Source organism: Ipomoea nil, unplaced genomic scaffold, assembly GCF_001879475.1.
Source record: "Ipomoea nil cultivar Tokyo-kokei standard unplaced genomic scaffold, Asagao_1.1 scaffold2580, whole genome shotgun sequence".
In the NCBI taxonomy this organism is placed as follows: Eukaryota; Viridiplantae; Streptophyta; class Magnoliopsida; order Solanales; family Convolvulaceae; genus Ipomoea; species Ipomoea nil.
In genome coordinates, this window is record NW_017619008.1 from 838,968 (window position 1) to 859,909 (window position 20,942).

Sequence of the window (20,942 nt, forward strand, 5' to 3'; positions counted from 1 at the left end):
AAAGAAATCAGCATTGCTAGTTATGAGCCTTAATTAATTTTAGGATTATTGTTTTGTGAAGATTATGAAAGAAATCAGCCAAAGTTGCCGACCTACTGCGAACAACCGGGTCGCCCCGCCACCGCAACCGGTCGCCGCTGCTGCCTTCCACCCGGACTGCCGACCTGCTGCGAACAACCGGGTCGCCTCGCCAAGATACGGGCTCGGTCCATCTCAATCGCATACAAACAAGCTACTTCGCTAAAACCCCATCCCGATTCAGATTCCCATGTTTCAACCAAACGCCCTCTATGTAATCGCTACAAGAAAGCAGTAGAATTTGGGAGAAGAAAGCAGAATAATTTCCCATTAATCACAGAAATTAAAGCATAATATCCAAGAAAAATACAAAGAATTCAGAACCAAATTTGGGAGAAGAATGAAATGGCTGTTGATTTCTTTTTGGCGAAAATTGAGAAATCATTCGCAAATCAGGGAGTCATGATGTTGAAGCTGAAGCTCTGGTAAGTCGACGATAAGGATTGAAAGAAGATAAGGAGGGAAAGAAGACAGCTCATCAGTTTATTTTACCAAGCAAATAAAATAAGTTCACCGGCGCCATGTCATCAAAGTAACAGGGAAACCTGTAAAAAAGGTTAGGCGGACAAAATTTTTTGGTTTGTGAATTGAATAGTCACTTATGCAAGATCAGGGTGCGACATGACATATCACAATTGGTTCATGGTGCGACATGACATATCGCAATTGGTTCATGGTGCGATTTGACACTTGAGCCTTTAGTTTTCATTCTTACTTAAATGTTGTATTGCTATTCATTTGGGTTGTTGAATTTGAATGAATTTCCTTTTGTTATTCTCTTTTCTCCATCTCTCTCTTCACTACCACGAATTCACCAAACACAACTATCACACAAATCACTCAAGGTAACCAATCGCAATGACGATCTAATGAAGAGGCATTGGGAGCTTTTCAAGACAACTTCCAAACATTTTAGAGGGGTGTTGTGTTCTGAGATGCAATCTAAATATAATAAAGTAAACTGCAAAGACAAATACAATAATAGAGAGACAAGAACATAGTGTTCCGAGATGCAATCTAAATACAATAGAGTAAACTGCAAAGACAAAGACAACAATAGAGAGACAAGAACATAGTAAACTGAGACAAAGACAACAATAGAGAGACAAGAACATAGGGAGAGAGCGGATTTTTTAATATTTAAATTTTGCTATAATGATAGGAATTTCGTTTTTAGTACTACTGACTCTGTTATAATGTAGTATGTGTTCATAGCTACTTTCTCAACCAAGCACAAAGAGTCAATATCGCCCCCATTAGGCTTCAAACCCATGACCTCTCATTTGGGAGAGCCACTCCATGCCACTATAATGATATGGATTTCTATTTATAAAAGTAGGAAACATAATCTCAAAAGATCTCGGAAAGATGAAGATTGAAGTCTAGAAGATCTAGAAAAATCTATATAACTGAGGTAATTGAGTTCAAATTCATTTTGACCAAGTTATTGTATTCTATAACAAAAATTTAAATGTAATTTAAAAAAAAAATTGTCCAAATATGTTAGGAATATATTGTAATTAGATTTTGATGAGCCAAAATATAATTTTAGAATAAAAATTTTTAGACTACCGCCCATTTTTGAGTGAATTTTTGTAATTTTATTCTGATGAAGAACCAGAGATAATAAGTCCAGGAAATTCATGAAGAAGAAACCAAGGAAGAAGATGAAGGAGAGTTACGTATGGATTGATAAAAATCAGCCAAGGATATGTTTTTTTTTTTTTTTTTTTTTTTTTTTTTTTTAATAGTGCTATTAACCCTCTTACATGTAAGACAAATTATGCTGTGGAATTGTGTCCACCTTTTAGGTGGACACCGTTCCAAAACTGTTCATAATTATAAATATAGAGTTCAAAAATTATGAACATAGAGTTTTATAATTATAGAGTTCTATAAACTAAAAAATGTCAAAATTACCCCTAATTGTTAAATTCAGTTTTAATTCTTTCTTAAATACTGTGTTGCTACAGTTTTTGGGTTTGGGTTGTTGTATTTGAATGAATTCCCTTTTGTTATTCTCTCTTCTCCATCTCTATCTACTACCACGAACTCACCAAAACATACTTACAGCCATAACACAAATAACTCAAGGTAACCAATGCAATGGCGGTACTTTCACCTTTAATGTTTCTTTAAAACAAACATAAAGCACCAGAATCAGTGCATATTTAGTGATTTTTGGAACTGTGAGTGATGACATGGTGAAGAGAGAGTAAGAAAGAAAAAATAATTCCTTCTGCAAAAACAAATTTTTGAAACAGTGTTTTGATCAAAGAAACAAGAGAAATTGTACACATTTCGCACATAGCAAAGCCAAGCGGGGCACGTACAATGCACACGCCGACTAGCGCGTTAAAAACCTTTTTTTAAGTGTCAGATCAATTTTTTTTTTCTCCTTTTCTTTTCTCTTTCCTAATCACATTTACAAAACCCCTTAACCAAAAAAAAAAAAAAAAAACTTCACTTATGTATGCTCGTATATAACTCTGACACAAAACTGTACAAGAACTGTGGATTTAAAATTATTAAATATATTTTATTGAACTAATTGAATAAGTATACGAAAATCACCTGAAAACAACATTTTAATGTTATATTCATAAACTATAAAGTGAGTATAACAGGCGTAAATATTCATATTCTCTAAACAATCAACTTCTTTCCCCTACCAAACAATGAAAGGGGAAAAAAAAATATTTAAAATTACAAAATTCTAATTAAATTATTGTGTCTCTAATAAAACAAATGAGGTTATTGACAGATTACTAAGCGCTATCATGAGTAGTAACACCTATGCTCCAGTATCCTATTTGTTAGAGCCTCCCGACCTTGCAACCTCAATTTGGAAGGAAAAAATGAGTATAAGTGAATACCTGTACATTATTTAGTACTCTTCAAAACCATATTGTTCATCATAATCATAGGCTTCCTGTTCTGTATAATTTACATCGTTGTCATATTCTCCACCCATCCATTCTTCTCCGCCATCCTCTGTAACAGGATCAAGTTTGTTATCTTTCAGGTTTCTACCTTCATTGGCGTCTGAGTCATTTCGACTTTTCTTGGGATTGGCAGGAAGTGGCTGTCATGGAAAATAAGCCCCAAAAAAAAAAAAAAAAAAAAAAAAAAAAAAACATTAAACATTAAACATAAAAGTACCACTGTTAGAATTGCTTTTTTTCTCAAGGGCATTCAACATAAATGTAAATGTGCAGCAAAATTCAATCACTTTTCTTTTCCCATTAGTCTCCACATAAATATGGTTTACCCTTTGATCAACCTCATAGGCTCATATCACTTCATATTTCACGCAATATAAGAAATACTTCATACTTCTGACTAAAACAACGGACAACATCATAGTGATGCATCAATTTCCTGGTTTTAAAATTTTAATATTTTCTTGTTTACAGCCCTTAGAAATTCGATATAGCATTGCATCAAGCAGACGTCTAAAATATTGTGAACATCACACAAGTCACAACCCATAGAATGGATGCCAATGAAAGATGAGAAATGTAAGCAAAATAAGTTGGGTGGAGCAGGAAGGAGGGAACTTCATGCAGCAGCAAATAAAACTTGTAGTTGGCAGGAATACGTACAGATTCATCAAAAAGTGTGTCCAATACATCGTGGTTGACTATAGAGTTCCTCTGCATTAATGAACATTAAATAATAGAATAAGAGTATATATATATATATTAGACATACACATGTGAATGACAGAAAACAATGACAAATACACATGGGCTGAGCAGTATGCGATACATTGATGAAAGGATCTTAGCAGGAGTGCTATATAAAAGAGAAAGCAATTGGATAAAAATGAATGAGAATCATGGTTAGCTTTTACCATATTTCACGCATTCTCCATTATGTGGCACAAGGATGGCATTACATATGCCAATATAATTATTTTTATATTCACGCCCAAAAAGAATATTCTCAGAAACAGACATGAAATGTAAAATGAACAAAACATCCGCGAATTCAAGACTGTTACTCGTCAGGTAAAGTAATAAAAGCTTCCTTTTCAAAATTGTTAAACCATATCAGGCAATGAAATTAATGCTAACACCTTTTTTTATTCATAAAATTCTATTTCTCTGATATCTATATAGTACCTTTCTACTCAACATTTGTTGAGTAGCTTCTGCTGCAGTTTTGGCAGGACCAGAGTTCCTCAATTCTGCAGCTCTTCGCTGTTGCTTCTCCTGCAAAAAGTTCGGAGTTGTCTATTAGTCTACAACTTGAATCCACTTTGAAGAAACCTGAAGTTATTATTTGTTTTTTTTTTTTTTCCATACCATGGCAGAAATGAATAATAACAATGAAAGGTGCATCATGGTCAACACAAGCAGTTTGAACTGTGAATAATTAACTATCTTGGAAAGGAAGTTCTAGAAGAAGTCAATTGTGGAATGTATAATGCTGAGAAGTGTGATCAAGAAACAACAGTGTGGCCACAGATTGGAATTACAGAGAAGACGCTGAAACTCAAGGAACTCTTTGAGAAAATTAAAAACAGGAACCTGGTTGCATCAAGAGTGGATAATCAAGCATTTTGGTTGCTAAAAAAAGTTTAGAAAAATATTCACTAACAATTGTATGCACACCAAATAAGTGCATTTTGAATTAATGAGATTCATTTCTCAGTGCTATAGCTAATCAAGGTTTGACTATTTGTTGTAAAATATCTTAGTTATAGTGTTTAATTTTTTAGATTTTAAGCATTTTATATTTTACCAACAAGCCCTTAATAATAATCACAGCAACATGCTACGAAAGTAGAACCTTTTTTGACTTTGCCACAGCAGCTGCAGCTGCAGCAGCAAGCTTCTGTGCAGCTTCCATTTCCTCAGGGCAGGTGTAACTGGATTCGAAAAACTTTTTGGAAGCTAATGCAGCTGCTTCTTTGGCTGCTTGTTCCTATAATTATAAGAGAAAAAAATATCAATTTCATATGGAGGTATCTATTGCTTAATGAGAACAATACAAAAAAATACCCAACGGAGTAGCTCAAGTGGAAAATGAGCTCTCTTTGTGGGGAAGAATTCTGGGATAACCCGGGTTCAATTCCCACAAGTGACGATTCCCCTTGGGCCAGCTCCCGTGAACGGGGATTAGTCGGGTGGACCTAGACCGTTAAACAGACAGAGAAAAACCCGGACCACCTCGTTATTTACACCCAAAAAAAAAAAAAGAACAATACACAAAAAAGGTTCCACACTTTCACAAAAAGAACAATATTATAAAAAGGATGTACGAATTTTCTGCTCAACTCAAGGACAGTGAATATAGCCTTATAGGACCAATTCAATATATGAAAGCTACAAATGATTTTATTCATTTATTTTCTGAAATTTATATTCCAAAAAGAATTTATTGAACTCATAACAGAAAATGTTAAGTATACTCCTGCCATATCCTGATTTCATTGGGACAAGAAATGAAAAAGAAAAAAAACTAACGGCTCCCCTTTTTCTTGAGTCGACCAGCATGCCATGTTGGGAGTAAAAAGAGGAAGTATAATACTACTCATACATAACATTACTCAAATTGAACAGTAAACTAATTGGAAACAACTTTAACAACCAAAATCCTATGAGTGCTTGTCTCATGGATTCTTCAAAAGATATTATTACCTTATTGGAAAGTGCCATAAAACAAAATGATAATAATAGTTTTTTTTATGTTCTCTTTCCAGTCTTCCACATAAAAAATAATAATAATAATAATAATAATAATAATAATAACAATAATAATAAATAAATAAATAAAAAGCTCCCACAAATATTCAACATCCTATAAGCAATTTTATATATTTATATTTATATCCAAAATAAAAGTGAATAAAATAACTTAACAAATCTTATTACTCGTTTAAACCATAAGCAGATAAAAATGAATGAGTTTCATTTCAAGCTGCCCTCTTTGCTAGCAAGGCAAAATGTATGGTCTTCCTCTCAAGTCTCTCTCAATGGTAGTACAGATCTCAAAGAGGCCTATTCTGCTTCCCCACAAAATTGTTAGTTTGCAGATAAGAAAGGCTAGCAAGCTGAAGTCTCAAAAAGTTTTGTAGTGAATTCAATTTTTTGAATACCCCGCTTCATCTCCCTACTCAAACACCTGTTTATTATACAAATTGGCAACTTGGATCTTTTGTACAAATGTACATGTCCATAAAGGCATAAATAGTAAAGGAAGCAACACTTGCAATCTTAAAGGTGCTGGAATAAAAGTAAATTTGACCATTAATATAATTTTGGAATAAGGGTCAAATAGGCCATCGAACTGCACCTAATAATACAATTAAGCCACTGAACCCAAAAAACCAACAATCGAGTCCCTAAACTAACCAATTTCTAACAATTCATCCAATTTGAAGGTTTCTTCGTCTCCACGGCCGGAGACGAAGAGTTTCTTCGTCTCCGGCCATGGGGACGAAGAAGGTTTCTTCGTCTCCACGGCCGGAGACGAAGAGTTCTCTTCGTCTCCGGCAATGGAGACGAAGAAACTCTTCGTCTCCATGGCCGGAGACGAAGAAATCGTCGTCTCCGGCCGTGGAGACGAAGAAACTGGCCGGAGACGAAGAAGTTTCTTCGTCTCCGGCCGTTTCTATTTCTTTTTTTTTTTTAATTACTTAAATAATTAATTTTTAAATTTTATTTTTAAAAAAATAATTAATTTGGGAGGATGACCTGTTAACCTGTTGGAAACCTACAAATTGGAAGATTTGTTTGAAATTGGTTAGTTTAGGGACCTGATTGTTGATTTTTTAGGTTCAGTGGCCTAATTGCATTATCTTGTGCAGTTGGATGGCCTATTTGACCCTTATTCCTATAATTTTTAAAATTTTCTTTTTGATCAATACTGTGAGTAAATAGTACTACCTGAGACCAATGAAATGAATGAATACATCCAATTACATGAACAAAAAATAATTGCAACATCCCCTATATAACTAATCAAAATATATCTTTAATATGTTTTCTTTTGTTATTTACTTGGTATAGCATGCTATGCATCATTATGCAGGCATGTCTCTACTAGAACAGAGAAACAGCTTAGTTGGGAGACGAGACCATCATTAAAATTGCATTCCAGGCCTTGAGCCAAATAACCCAAATTAAATGAAACTGCTGTGATCATAGAGATTTTCAATTCCTAACCAAAAATAATCTTTATAAAAAGCAAGAAATACTCTTCACGGGCGTGTATAAATGGAAAAAGAAACAAGATATGTAAAATCACCTCAATATACTCTCTATTATTTTTCTCCCAAATAATCTTCTTGAGGTGCTTTGCCTCCTCATCATTTTGAAATAGATATGTGTCAACCTGTCCAGCATTGCATGTTGTGCATGATGGTTGTGACAAATTTATCAAACCAAACCGCAGAAAATTATTAACACATGCCCAGAAATATGAGCAGAGTTTAATACTGAGAGAAAAGCTATAAAACTGTCAATCAAATTTAAGAGGACATCTTTATTTATCAAAGTTATAAAAGAAATTGATTAACAATTGAATAAGTAACAAAGTGGCGAGTAGAAAATGACAGGACAAAATGTCAAAATTTATGGCACACTAATTCCTTGCAATAAAATAATCTGAGTGGCGCAGATGAGGCTTCAAAAGGTAGAACCGAAATTAAATTTAATGGTTGGCAGTATTAAAATGGTTCACTTCAGGTGCTCTAACGGGAATTTCATATGATCACACTCCAACAGATACTTTTTATGCAGTTCAAAGGTTTCTTTCAAACATAGTTCATTGAAAACTCAAACATAGCACAATAGGAAGATTAAATAGAGAACATCCTATAGCAAATAAATATATAAGAAAAAGACAGGGCATGACATAATAACAGATGTATGCTAGATTCTAGTGGCAATTTATTAAAACACAAAAACAAAATACTATTCTACCATTGAAACACAGTTAAAATTAGGAAAAAACCATTATGCTGATCAAGAAACTTGCTTGCAATACATGTTAACCATGAAAGCACAAAAAATTGATTCATTCTATTTCTTATGCCCCAAAAATCAACTACAGACTAGAGGAGAGTACACCACAAAACAATTAAACTGCAATGTCAATTTCATTGCACTGTTATAGTGATCCTTATATGAAATTAAGATGAAACCACATAAACAAGCCTTTCATACAATACCAAAAAAATAAATGCAAAAGAGACACTCTATACCTCTCTATCATCGATATCAGACAAGTTTTCCGACTCATCAGAACCTTTTGAATTAATATCATCAATTCCATGTGACTTATCAACAGTGTCATCCTGCATAGCTCCAGATGTGGAAGCAACACCTGCTATAGACAAGTGTATAGGTTTTCACACTTATATGTGGATCAAGCATTCATAACAAATTTTGGTTTTATTAATAATCTAAAGAATTTGATTATGGCCTACCCATCAATTCATGCTCCTTTCCCTGCAAGGTTTCATTTGCATTCGCATTCTGAACATTTCCATTTGCAGAATATTGTGAAGAGAATGAAAAAAGAAATGAAATGAGAAGAAGTGCAGCAAGCCAAAAACTTAAAAACAAGTACATATTTTTCAAATCATCTCAACACAACTAAGGCTAAGTCAGATACACCCAACCCAACACGAGCCTTTGAGCTACCTATCTTTCTTAATAACTACTCTTCAAGAAAGATCCTCTAGCACACAACATCTGAATGAACTGATTTGGCATTCTATGAGAATGACTAGAGAAGTCTTCCATGAACAATCATGAAAATTAATGAAAGCAACAAAGCTAGTACTAGGAATAACATTGTGAATAAAAGTTTAGGGTCTTTTTTTATAGCATAATATTAAGTTCACCAAGGGTTACTATCTAAAGTTAAAAAGGATTGGGCCCTGTGTGCAATTCTCCTGCACAGTGCATGATATGGGAAAGGAAAATGAAATCAAATAATGCGCTCCTAACAAAAATTCCAAAATTTTGTACATCAATTATCTCTGATATCCATACATTCATAGTTTTGATGTTCATAAATTTACGTTTATTATCCACCATTAAAAATGAAGATAATGAACAATGCATACAAATAATGTTGCTTCACATTTAAAAATGAAGATAATGAACAATGCATCCAAATAATATTGCTTCAAATGAGTGTTTGCACTAAATAGACTTACATCTTTACTAGAAAGTAATGCAAAATATTGAATGTAGAATCCATAAAGTAGAAACAGATGAAATATAGTGTCCCACAATCACCCTATTAAAACAGAAATAAAACAGAATTGCATGCATGTTTTACTAGATCCAGAACAAGAATAGACAAACAGTAAACAAATAGCAACACCAAGTACCGTCACATTTTTGTAGTTGTTCTCTGCTTCAGTAGATGTGACATAATCTAAAAGGTCACGATCATCATCATCAGCTTCCTTTGCCATCAGCCTTTCTTTCTCAGCCCGTTGGAAAGCTGGAGGTTCTGATCCCCCATCAAGCCCACCAGAAATTGTTATAAACTGCAAAAACAATTGTAAGTAATTCAAAGGGCTGTCATGCTACAAAGTTTGAAGCCAAGGAAACAAGGTGTTACATCAGTATAACAGCTTTCACAAAGGCCATGGGCAAAGGGAGGTATCCCACTCCCTTTGTGTTCACAAAGTAATTCACTTATTCCAGATTCTTTTGACACTGGGAATTGAACTGTCATCAGCCTCTGCTCTTTCTCAAGCTCCACAGCTCTTGTATTGAACTCCTCAATCTAGTTAAAGGAAATATATAAGAATAAACTAATCAATAAATCCACTTCAAAAACAAGTATATGCATCATGCAGTTGCAAAGGTCAAGAAGGTAAGATCCACTTGCCAATCTCAATCTTATGACAAATCAAAGGGATTGATAGTATGAAAAAATAAAAATAAAAAAGTTCGGTACTTTTAGGGGCATTAATTTGACAACCTACATGTAGAGGTGCCAATTTCAGGCCAAACCCAATTCTTAACTCAATCTTACCACTGTAGATGCATTTGGGTGCGCACCCCTATAAAGAAATGGGGCATTAATAGATAACTCGTTTAAAAGGCATTTTATCTAGTCTAGTGAGTTAAATCAATCACCCACTAAACAACTAACCAATTTTAAAAAGACAAAATCCCATTTCAACTTTAGATCCTCTTTCACCACACCCTCCCAACTGCAGCAGCTCTACTGCTACTTTTTGGCAACTGCACGAGAGCATGCAGAATTTAAAGCAACATTTTCTCTTCTACTTTTTGTTAGTCAAATCTTTTCCTTTTTTACTCTTGTTGTCTTGTTAATATATATATATATGTAATGCAGCAAAGGCATGAAAAGAATAAGGACAAAAACTAAGGATAAATGGTGCAAGGAGAAAGGATGTCACCATAATCCACCCTAACACTCCAATTTGACACCTCTATCAGTAACAATGATGAGTAAACTTCACATATAAGAAGACTCAAATAAGATGCAGCCCCTATAAGTTTCCTAAAGCAGAGGTTCACCTATAAGTTTCAAAAAATAGAAAGAAACAAGTTCAGGGTTGAAGTAAATTTAGTTAAATTATTATTAAGAATCTCTCAGATATAAATCTTGAAACTCCCTAGAACTTGTGCACATACTTTTTTACCTTTTTTTAATATGCTGATTCATAAAAAGTGAACCAGAACCACTGAACAAAATCAAAAACATGATGGCTGGAAACTTCACAACTTTACCAGTTGCAGAACTCAAAAAGGTTCAGAAATCTGCCAGCCATTTGGCAAGGACACTGTATGCATTATCTGGCCACTTTAACAAGAGGGAGGTCTTCTATTCTTAAAACCATGGCCAGTTTCACAAGAGAGAGCTTCTATTCTAATTTCTAAGAGAGGCTTCTTTTATAAGAGCGAGCATCATGCTAAGTCAACTTCTTGGCTTAAGGGAAAATAACTCTGTTAGGACATGAAACCATTGGGCTCCTCTCAGTTAAAGGATCATCTTTTAGACGGCTCTGAACTTTGAAGGCTAGCTGTATGCATTATATGACCACTTTAACAAGAGGGAGGTCTTCTATTCTAAAAACCATGGCCAATTTCACAAGAGAGAGCTTCTATTTTAAGAGAGGCTTCTGTTATGAGAGACAGACAGACAGTATCATGCTAAGTCAACTTCTTGGCTTAAGGGAAAATAACTATGTTAGGACATGAAACCATTGGTCTCCTCTCAGTTATGTTTTCCACATTCAATTTTCTGTTTGGCTACATTCATGGTTTTGATATGAATTTAAGTGTTAGAAATACAATCAGTAGCAAAGGCATCTGTTTTGAAGGGAACTTTTGTAGTTAGTATGGAGTAATATATTTTAGGTTTAATTCCAGGAATGGTCCCTTGACTATTGACCACCCCATTTACCAATTTTTATCCTTTGACTTTCAATTGGACCATAAATGGTCTCTTGACTATTGATCTTTACCAATTTTCATCCTCGACTTTCAATATGACCATAAATGGTCCCTTGACTATTGATTTTGTTCCAAATTTGGTCCTTCAGTTAAATACCCATTTAATAAACATTAAATTTAAGAATGATAATGTAAAAATTATAGTTTTAACACATACACATACACATAGATGACCTCCAACAATTGGTGATGCAAATTTGCTCCTTAACCAATGAGCCTATTGATGCAACTACTGGGCTCTCTTCAACCAAAAAATAAAAATAAACAAATAAAACAAAAAAGAGCAACACCAATAATAGCATAGTGGCAAATGTAAATAGTATTGGGAATTTACAAATGTACAGATAAAACTGTTATTTGCAAAATATCAGCTTCACCAACCAATTAGTCTTTGAACATACCGTTAAGCTCCCAGAATCTGTATTTTCAAATTCAATTAAACGCTTTGTCAATGTAGCTTCACAAACGTGCACAACCTTGATCTGTTAGCAAACATTAGAAAGCCATAATTATTCGTTATCATCTATCTACAAACACCAAAGCAATGAAGTTAAGAGTACTCTACTTGTAAAGTAAAGAAAAATGTAGTGTAAACAGAAATTTTCAATGAAGAAAATTCATATACAAAAAATGTTGTATGCCTTAAATTTCATTCCACAAGTGAAATCCACATAATACATTGTGTTGCAGTGTTGCTTTACTTTCTCAAGTATTATTTTGAAGAACAATGGGAATGTTGGTAAGGTTCATGAACCTGACTTTTTTGTTTCATTTTTCTTCTTGACAAATTGCACTTGCGCCCAACTCAAATTTTATGCAACACATGGAGAACGAAAGGCAGCTATAAAATAGAAATAGCAACTGAAATTTTGATCTAAAGTTGCTCAAAATAATGATAGCTTAAATTTAAACAAATTAATAAAAGTTGAACAAGTTAATAAGTGCCTTCATGGATTCATCTTAAGAGTTAAGAATCCACCTAAGAGTCAAGATGCAATAGTAGGATCCAAATCCTTGTTACTAAAATCATGGCCACAAAAATATGTAATTGAATGCTTTCTTACTACCATATGCTTATAGCTTAAAATTCTACAATTCAACTGCCAACTCATTATTACTCACCCCACTCACTGTTTTGGAATATTTAGCAAAGGAAATAATTTAGCTCTGGTGTGATTGGTGTAGGGATTTGAATTGGTAGCGTGTAGGATATAAGAACAGGAATGATCTATAGGATTCAGAACATCAAGTGACAGCACAAAAAACTGGTGTCCAGTGTTTTAGGAAGAATATAAAAGAATGTGAGCAAAAACAATTAAAGAAGAGTGATTGTATTGTAGGAATTCCACCCAGAGTTCCAACAGTATATTTCCACAAGATAAATTTCAGCAGACTATGAAAACTTAGAAATCAAGAGAAACAAACATTCATGATCATCAAACTTCTAAAATATGTACACAATTTTGAAATCTGAGAGAACAGAAACTCTATAAGTTCCACGATGAGAGCTATAAATCATCAAAAAACAAGCAGCCATTGAGATAAAGGCATAATAAAGGAGAAAAATCTTTAGCTCTATATCTAATCAAAGCTCTAACAAACACCAGGATATGACCTAGCTAACTGTTACTTACAATCTCCAACTTGGAACGCTTCAGTCCATATGAAAGAGAAGCTATGTAAAGTGCAGCTCCACATAACCCACTCGGTTTTCTCCCTGTCTACAAACAATTTTAGCGCCATAAAGAAGTTGAATTTAATTTAGTAGCCTTGTATACAAGTATAGATATCAACTTAAACAACAAAGATACCTAACCTGCATCCAATCTCGCTTCATACTAGCAACAATATGAAGGGCAGTTCTGGAAACATTTGGCTTCCTCTCACCAAATAAACCTACACAATGTGGTGAAAGAAATTCAAGTTATAAACTTTATGCAAGACTGATGGCAGCAGCCAATATATTCTTTAAAGAGTATATTCCTGTTTATGCAAGGTTCAGAAAACAACAAAATAAAACAAGCTATTCCTGTTTATCCAGCAACTAAAAGAAAGGAAAAAAATTCTTTTAACGAGTACTGATAACAGCAGCCAATATATATCGCAAACAATTCTAAGGAACTCCATGTTGTTAAAAATATATAGTGCTAAGTCATGCTTCATAATCTTCAACTACACACGGGGATTTTTTAAAAAAAAATTAAAGCACCACTTTCAATTAAAAAGCATTCAGGAAACCTGACTAAACAAGTCACAAACAGAAGATTGAGGATGCAAACCATATGAAGTTTTGATTTCATTTTTAATTCTCAAAAGCTACTACCATTTGTGGGACACAGTTCCCTGTCAAATATCTTCCCTCCTGTAGTGAATTGTGAAGTGACATCTAGCTGAGCAGATCTATACTTCAATTTAACAATTATTCATATACCATTAATAGGAAACAGTGCAACCATTTATTTAATAGGTAAAACAGTGAAAACAGTAATCCTGTTTCACTTGGTTAACAGTAAATATTACGTTTTTTACATATTGATATTAAGCCTTACACCATTGGAACATTTGGGGTTCTTGTTAGTCTTTTTAATTTATTTTCTAGTTTCTACCTCTCAAAATAAATAAATTATACCCATTTGTCTTATCTGAACAAAGCCCTTTGGTATTGTCTGTGTTCTTAGAAGGAAAATTTTGACATTGGGATGACATTCTATGTTTATCATACTTTTTGGAATGGATAAATTAAACATAGGATTTTAGAAGCAATTTATTCTATATAATTCAAATTAGTTACATTATTTTTATTGATTAATAAAATTTGATAAAATCCATATCCGGAAAGGGGGATAAATTCTTTTATGGTAAAACACTTGTCCATTGAATTTCATATACTAAATTTCACACAAAAAAATTCCCTATTTACCTCAGATAAACAAATGGCAATGTCTGCTAGCTAAGTCGTCAAATAAAATCAAGTATATAAGTATATTATAAAGTATTAATTGAGAAACTGGATATTCAAGAGACAAACTCATTAACTTTTAGTTCGAGTCAATTGATTTTAACTTAAATGTTTCATTTAAATTCTGATAAACCTTTTTTCACTTTGTGAGATCAAGAGCAAACCCCATCCAAGGTCCAGAAAAAAACAAAATTGCAGCAAAATAATCATTGTTTCAGTCAAGAGGCACAGAGTAGAGGAGGAATAAGTAAATAATCACATGAGTAATAACAAACTTGAATAGTAAAGATGTCAGGATAGTTATTTACGATCAGTGAATCGATGAATGAAAAGGCTAGGATCTACAGGTTTTTGAACAATTGGGTGCTCCTCAAGGCTTAGAAGTTTGCAAAGCTGTAAGAAGACAGCACCTAATACATAACTGCAATTCAAGGGCAGGAAAAGCAAAATGAGGTAAAAAAAACTTCAATAATCCTTTAAAAATAATAAATCAGTACTTAGTACTGATCTCCATTTGCATAACCCTATGTTGGCATTGTTGTAGTTCAAATGAATTGTGAAAACAAAACTTATTTATACAAATATACTAGATTACATAATAGGACAATCAGAATCTAAAGAAGCTGAAAATGAACTATTTTGATTTTTCCTAGGATAAAAGCATTAGAAGTCTGTAGGAAAGCTAACGTACACATTAATCCTCAAGTACTCAGAAAAATCGATGAGAAGAAATGGCTTTTTCTTTTCCCTGCAAAAACAATAAACAAAATGATTTAGTAAGGAAAGACAAGCTTCATCTGTAACAAAAATCCGATAGATATTACAGTTCCCTGACTCCACTCAACCAAAGAAAGAACCATTTTCTTTTTTTATTTTTATTTTTTTTTAAATTTAGAACTTATGTTATGATATTGTTCCGTTGGCAAAAGCCTTCTGCAACTCACCACCTTATCAATTCTAATCCACTTAATCCCTCTTTCATGGGCTTACATCTTTACAGTGAATGAATGGTTCCCCCAAAATATGATCTAAAGGAAACCATTTTCATTAAGTAGGGGAAGTAGAAAACAAATGAAAGAGACAAGATTCTTTAAATGTATCAAGTAAAGATCTGTGACCATCTGCAGGTCAAAAACGGAAGGAAATTGGAATGAACATCCACTAGGCATTATACTGAATCCAAAAGAATAATTTTGCGCATTTATATGGAATTCATTTGAAGCATGCTTGGTTCATAGAATAAGTCATTGATAGACTGACATTCTACAAAACTGTTCTCGTGTCTAAATACTAAACCCTGGCACGTACTTTACAAAAAGATCAAAAGATAAATCCTCACAAATCCAGTGTTTATGCATAAAGGAACAGGAATGGGCTCCTAATGCTGTCTCTTTATGATATAGCAATCTGGTATTAACCCTTAGCAGTTGTAAAATGTTGTTGCTATTAAGTAGTCATGAATAAGGACCACTAAAGACTTCAATAATAGAGCAGACTTTAGGTGTTTAAATCAGTGATACTTGGAAGGCTTGATTGAAAGCAAGGGAGAAAAGAGAAGAAATAATACAATTAAATAATTTAAAGCAAAACCTTAAAAGAAAGGATGTGACAGAGATTCAAAACATAACTATAAGCAAGAGAAGAATAATATCTTCAACCTCCGCATCACTCAAATTCATTAACAAGTTCAGTTCTAAAAAGTTTGCTTTCATTTATTCAATAACTTTATTACTCATGATAAAGTTGTCCTCTAATGGAACATCTAACACCCTACCAACAAAATATACAAGAAGAAAAACTAGAATGCCTCACCTACAAGCAATGTAAAGACAAGCTGCCTGAACTTGTTCCTTCCTACGTCCCCTGGTGAAATTCCGCTCAAGTGCTATCTGTGCATCAAAGATCATTTTAAGGATTAAACCACCCAATGGTTGATAATAATATGAGGGCAAAGGTGCATATAGATTATTTACTATGACACAACATCACAAATCATACCGTATAAAATCTTAAAGCAGGATTAGCTATAGAATCACCACCATCAATCCCCAGTGCATATAACATGCTATCTATACCTTCAAAAGCTGCAAGAGTCACCAGAGGGAAGAAGATTAGATAAAAAAGACATCAGTTTAGAAATGAGCATTAGTACAAATAAGGACTCTATTTGCTGAAGTTTGAAGAAACACTAGATTCGCAATTCAAAAGTGCTTTAAGACCAATAGAATTGAAGCTTAGGATCTTATGAAAGCAACATTGAAAGTAATTATTGACCATTAGAATTGCCATTATCTATCAGTTATTTAATATCTGTCTTTGATTTCACCAAATGTTTCTTGGTAACAATACTTTGGCATCAATAATGTTTCCATTAAATGAAGATAATTTATCTATGAAGTCAAACTCAAGGATTAAAGTATAAAATGGGTCAGTTCACAATGTGACAAATGACCAATGAAAGCAATTTCTTTATATCATACATTCATACCCTACAAAGATATTTCTTTATGTACTATTCTACAAATGGAAAATTTCAGTATGACCTGGTCACTCTAACTTATAAAGAAATATATGCATTTGAAATAGCATGGTGTGCAAAGATGAACACTCTAGCCATATAATGCCAACATTAACAATATACAAAAGCATTTCATCATGACACGAACTGCTAGTTTGTGAAAATCATAATGAGAATATACTTGTTCTGAACAATACAAAGTGAACTAATATTTGTTCATCATCGAATGCAAAACAAACAATATCACATATGATACCTTCCCGAAGTGTTCTATCACGTGAAGCTGAGAAATTACTTTGCACAGTCCTTACAAAATTCCCAGACATTTGACTCTGGAGATAAATGTAAGTTAGTTCTAATAGCACACATGTTTAACATTTTATGCATAAATGCAACTTAAAAAAAAAAAATCCTTGTTTAACTGAAACAACCAGATTAATTAATGAATCTTGCTATCAGTTTTATGGGATGTCTATTCATACCATTTCAATCTTAACAAAAATATTTCAACTAAAGGACTTCAGATTTCATTTGTTGCAGGACAGGATATTATGTATTAGATGTATAAATACATACATACATAATACCATCCTTAAAAAAGCACTTATGCTTGCCAACAATTCATGAATATAAATTTAGATTCTCACTTTTACCTGGAGTTCAGGATTTCAAAATCTTTAATTAAACCCATGAAATGAAATACAAAGAACTTGAGATCAGTAAAATTACAATCAAGTCTAAAAACTGCAAAATTGCAAATTGCTATAGGACAATCAGTGTCACTAGCCAATCCTAGCTCAATAGTAGGGATACAAAATTACCAGTTATACGCATGCAAGGGATACTATAGGAAAAGTGTTAGCAGTTCTTTTGCACAGGTATAGGGATAGGTACAGTGGGAAACTTTATGGTTGGGGACTTTACTCTCAAGCACATTCCTACCTGGTAGCTAGAACTAAAACCTAATAACACTGGGCCTTATCCAGAGTGGATTCTTAATCAAATTGTTTGTACAACAGATATCCAGAATCAATGAATAAGGTGGCTCATGGCCTCTGGCAGTTGGTCCAAACCCATATAAACCCAGAGAAGAAACCTCATGCCCACAGACATTGCCTACAACATCAAGTTTAGGAGGGAAAATTCACGCAGATTGCAATAAATTTGATATGATTATGTATTCCAGTCTAGTTAAACATGTACAGGTGAGAATGTTAAAATTGAAAGGAGTCTATGGGCAATATATGCACACACACACACACACACACACACGCGCGCGCGCGCGCGCACACACACACACACACACACACACACACACATACCGTCCCTGTAATCCTACATTAAGGAAGAAGAGCAAAACCTGTCCGGCTGCATTTTTAACAAAGGTAACTTCCGTTGCAAAATTATCTTCGCTAAGGACTCTCCCACACAGCGTACAGCATCTGTCAAAACATTAAACAAAAACAAACATCAGATGTTGGACAAGGGAAAGAATTGCTTTTAGATATTGAAAGATAAGGGGCTCACTGTCTGCCGTCGACGTTGTCAGCGTGGACACTTTTCCCACAGTAGCTACACCACACCATGATCTTTGGTTCAAGCACCCCAACCTTAATCAAATCCTGAGAATTTGGGACGGAGCCAAGATTTTCTTTGAGTGGGGCGAAAAAACAAAGGTAAAATGTGGCCAACAGGTGAAACTTGTACTTCAATGTGTATAATGTATTCTGGAATTTTATGCTAGTACTAATTAGCAGATAAGCTCATAAGCTATAGCCTATAGATAATCAACAAGAAACTAAATTGCATGTAGAATGGCAAAATTAGAAGTACCTATAAATACAATACCTACAAATAAACAATGGCAAGTTTTGAGACCATATGATATGGTGCATTAAAAATATATACAGTACTAATTAATTAGTATAATTTACTTTGTACCTTGAAATCATATGGTGTGATATTCCACTGCAAGAGTAGTTTGAACAAAAAAAGGAGACATTTTCAAGTCAATTAAAATAAAGTTTGGATAGATGCTTTATTTGAAGTCTCCATAAGCTTGAAGTCCTATCAGCAATAAATTAATGCCAACAGACTACTAAGCTTCACAGAATCACAGACTACTAACTCTAATTAGCAAATAATCATCCAAAATTCCAAAAAGCACATTACACATACATTAAAAACAATATTAGGCCTACTCACGTGAGTAACTCACTGTCTCACTGCTCACATTCATATAATTCATATAATAATAATAATAATTATTATTATTATTATAAAAGCTGTAATTTAGAAATTTAGTAAAACAAATTGAGAGAGGGGATAAGCAGATAGATCGGAGATGGCGGAGTTTTCTGGTATAACTAAATCAAAATTAGGGAAATTAGGGTAAAAAATAATTAGCCAGAACTAAGGAACTACGAACCTGTTGTGAGGAAGAGACTTCAGCGTTTGGTGATGACTTCCGTGTATGGAGGCAGCGACTGGTCACCGGAACTTGGTGGCGACTGGCGACTGGCGACTGGCGAGCCCGAGAGGTGCGACCATGCGAGGACAGACAGTGACGGAGAGGAGACGAGAGACGAGAGACAGAGAGAGGCAGTAGCGAGAGGCAGAGATGCGGAGAGTCGAGAGAGCTACAACCAACCAGAGAGGCGGAGAGACGGGAAAGCTACGCGGAGAGGACGAGAGAGGCAGACAGCGACAGAGGAGATGAAAAAAAAAAAAAACAAAAAAAAGAACAAAAATAAAAAAATAGAAGTCCTGCGATTACGTACTCAATCACCTGGATAATTTTCCGGTCTTTATCCGGTTATTACTTGGAGTTCTGTGAATGATGTAGGGTTTTTGGCGGCTTCGGAGCACCAAATATAACGGACGATAGTTGGACGTGCGCGCGTTGGATTCCTTGTAAATTTAGGGTCGGTTTGCAATCATGAAAAATGATTTTTTTTTTTTTAATACTAGTATCTCTATTACAACTGAATATTGTCCCGCGCAATGCAAGGGGAAAATATTATATTAATAATAAGAAAAACAACAGAAAAAAAAAAGATTATATATCTAGCTCAAAGATAGAATTCTCTATAAAAAAAAAAAATTAAAGTTACAAATATTAAATATTAATTAAAGTAAAGCCGATGTTTATATACTTTCTCTACGGAAACACAAAAAACCAATAACACCTCCACTAAGGCTCAAACTCACAACCTTCCAAATAGAAGTCCAACTCAAGTACTATTAGACCACATAGTCTTGGTAGTAAAGTTGATGTTGACACAAAGTAACAAATTTTATAATTTATTATCGGTAAAAATCACATGACAATAAACCTTCAACGATAATATGCATACGTAATGTATATATTAATGGTAATTAATTACCAAAAATAAAAACATGTAATATACTAACCATTACTCAATACACTAATTTGAGTATGTATTTTCGTTTAATTTGATTTGTGACAACCTGGTTCTCGGACTTCTCGCTAATTTTCAAGTTCATAAGAAAGCAGGTATGAATTTTCTTATTTTTAATCGATTTATTTTGTGTATATAATTCATATAACACTAAATCTCTACATAATTTGTATGAATTTCTTGAATTTAAAGACCAAGAACACATTATCTATGATTATCTTTAACCAACTAACTAAAATATTAACTTAATCATAGACCTAGGATTTTTATTTTTTTTTTATAAACTGACAAATTCATGTTTTCGTAACCTTAATTATTTGATTATACTTTACTTGCTTTGTGATTATAGTGTGTTGATTGTTGTAAATGGGATTTAAATACACTTGGATGTGTGTGCTGAATAAGAATAAATTAAGTAACCATTACTTAATGCTAATCATATTAAACAAATCAATTCCTAAATACTTACAGTGAGAAAAAAAAGAGTAAATACTCAAAATGGT

General features: G+C 33.7%; 1 protein-coding gene and 1 long non-coding RNA gene across 6 annotated transcripts; one reads left to right on the forward strand and one right to left on the reverse strand.

The window, feature by feature from the left end:
* Positions 1–2,764: 2,764 nt before the first annotated feature.
* LOC109154074 (transcription factor IIIB 60 kDa subunit-like) lies at positions 2,765–19,897 on the reverse strand. Of its 5 annotated transcripts, none has more exons than XM_019301952.1 (20): positions 19,798–19,897; positions 18,545–18,639; positions 18,378–18,459; positions 17,274–17,349; positions 16,498–16,583; positions 16,312–16,388; positions 15,191–15,247; positions 14,808–14,920; positions 13,357–13,436; positions 13,175–13,261; positions 11,942–12,022; positions 9,670–9,837; positions 9,434–9,595; positions 8,519–8,540; positions 8,294–8,415; positions 7,336–7,422; positions 4,876–5,010; positions 4,206–4,295; positions 3,684–3,734; positions 2,765–3,163 (listed from the first exon to the last, which is right to left on the reverse strand). In XM_019301952.1, the coding sequence occupies exons 2-20, from the start codon at positions 18,601–18,603 to the stop codon at positions 2,966–2,968; spliced, it is 1,833 nt and encodes a 610-aa protein (XP_019157497.1). In that variant the 5' UTR covers positions 18,604–18,639; positions 19,798–19,897; the 3' UTR covers positions 2,765–2,965. The 5 variants fall into 5 exon arrangements, with proteins under 5 accessions (XP_019157497.1, XP_019157496.1, XP_019157495.1 ...); XM_019301951.1 differs by having other exon boundaries at positions 8,294–8,418; XM_019301950.1 differs by having other exon boundaries at positions 8,519–8,567.
* On the forward strand, positions 2,890–18,858 carry LOC109154077. The gene is made up of 3 exons (XR_002049648.1): positions 2,890–2,968; positions 11,373–11,383; positions 18,848–18,858. It is a non-coding gene; the product is annotated as an uncharacterized LOC109154077 (long non-coding RNA).
* Positions 19,898–20,942: the final 1,045 nt, after the last annotated feature.

Bases quoted from the DNA above. Each gene is read 5' to 3' on its own strand.
- LOC109154074 (XM_019301948.1), bottom strand. From the start codon at position 18,603: ATGGTGTGGTGTAGCTACTGTGGGAAAAGTGTCCACGCTGACAACGTC. The intron at 18,460-18,544 runs GTGAGCCCCTTA...ATGTTTTGACAG, and splicing joins GACAACGTCGACGGCAGACA to ATGCTGTACGCTGTGTGGGA. The intron at 15,248-16,311 runs GTGAGGCATTCT...TTGTTTTTGCAG, and splicing joins TGTCTTTACATTGCTTGTAG to GGAAAAGAAAAAGCCATTTC.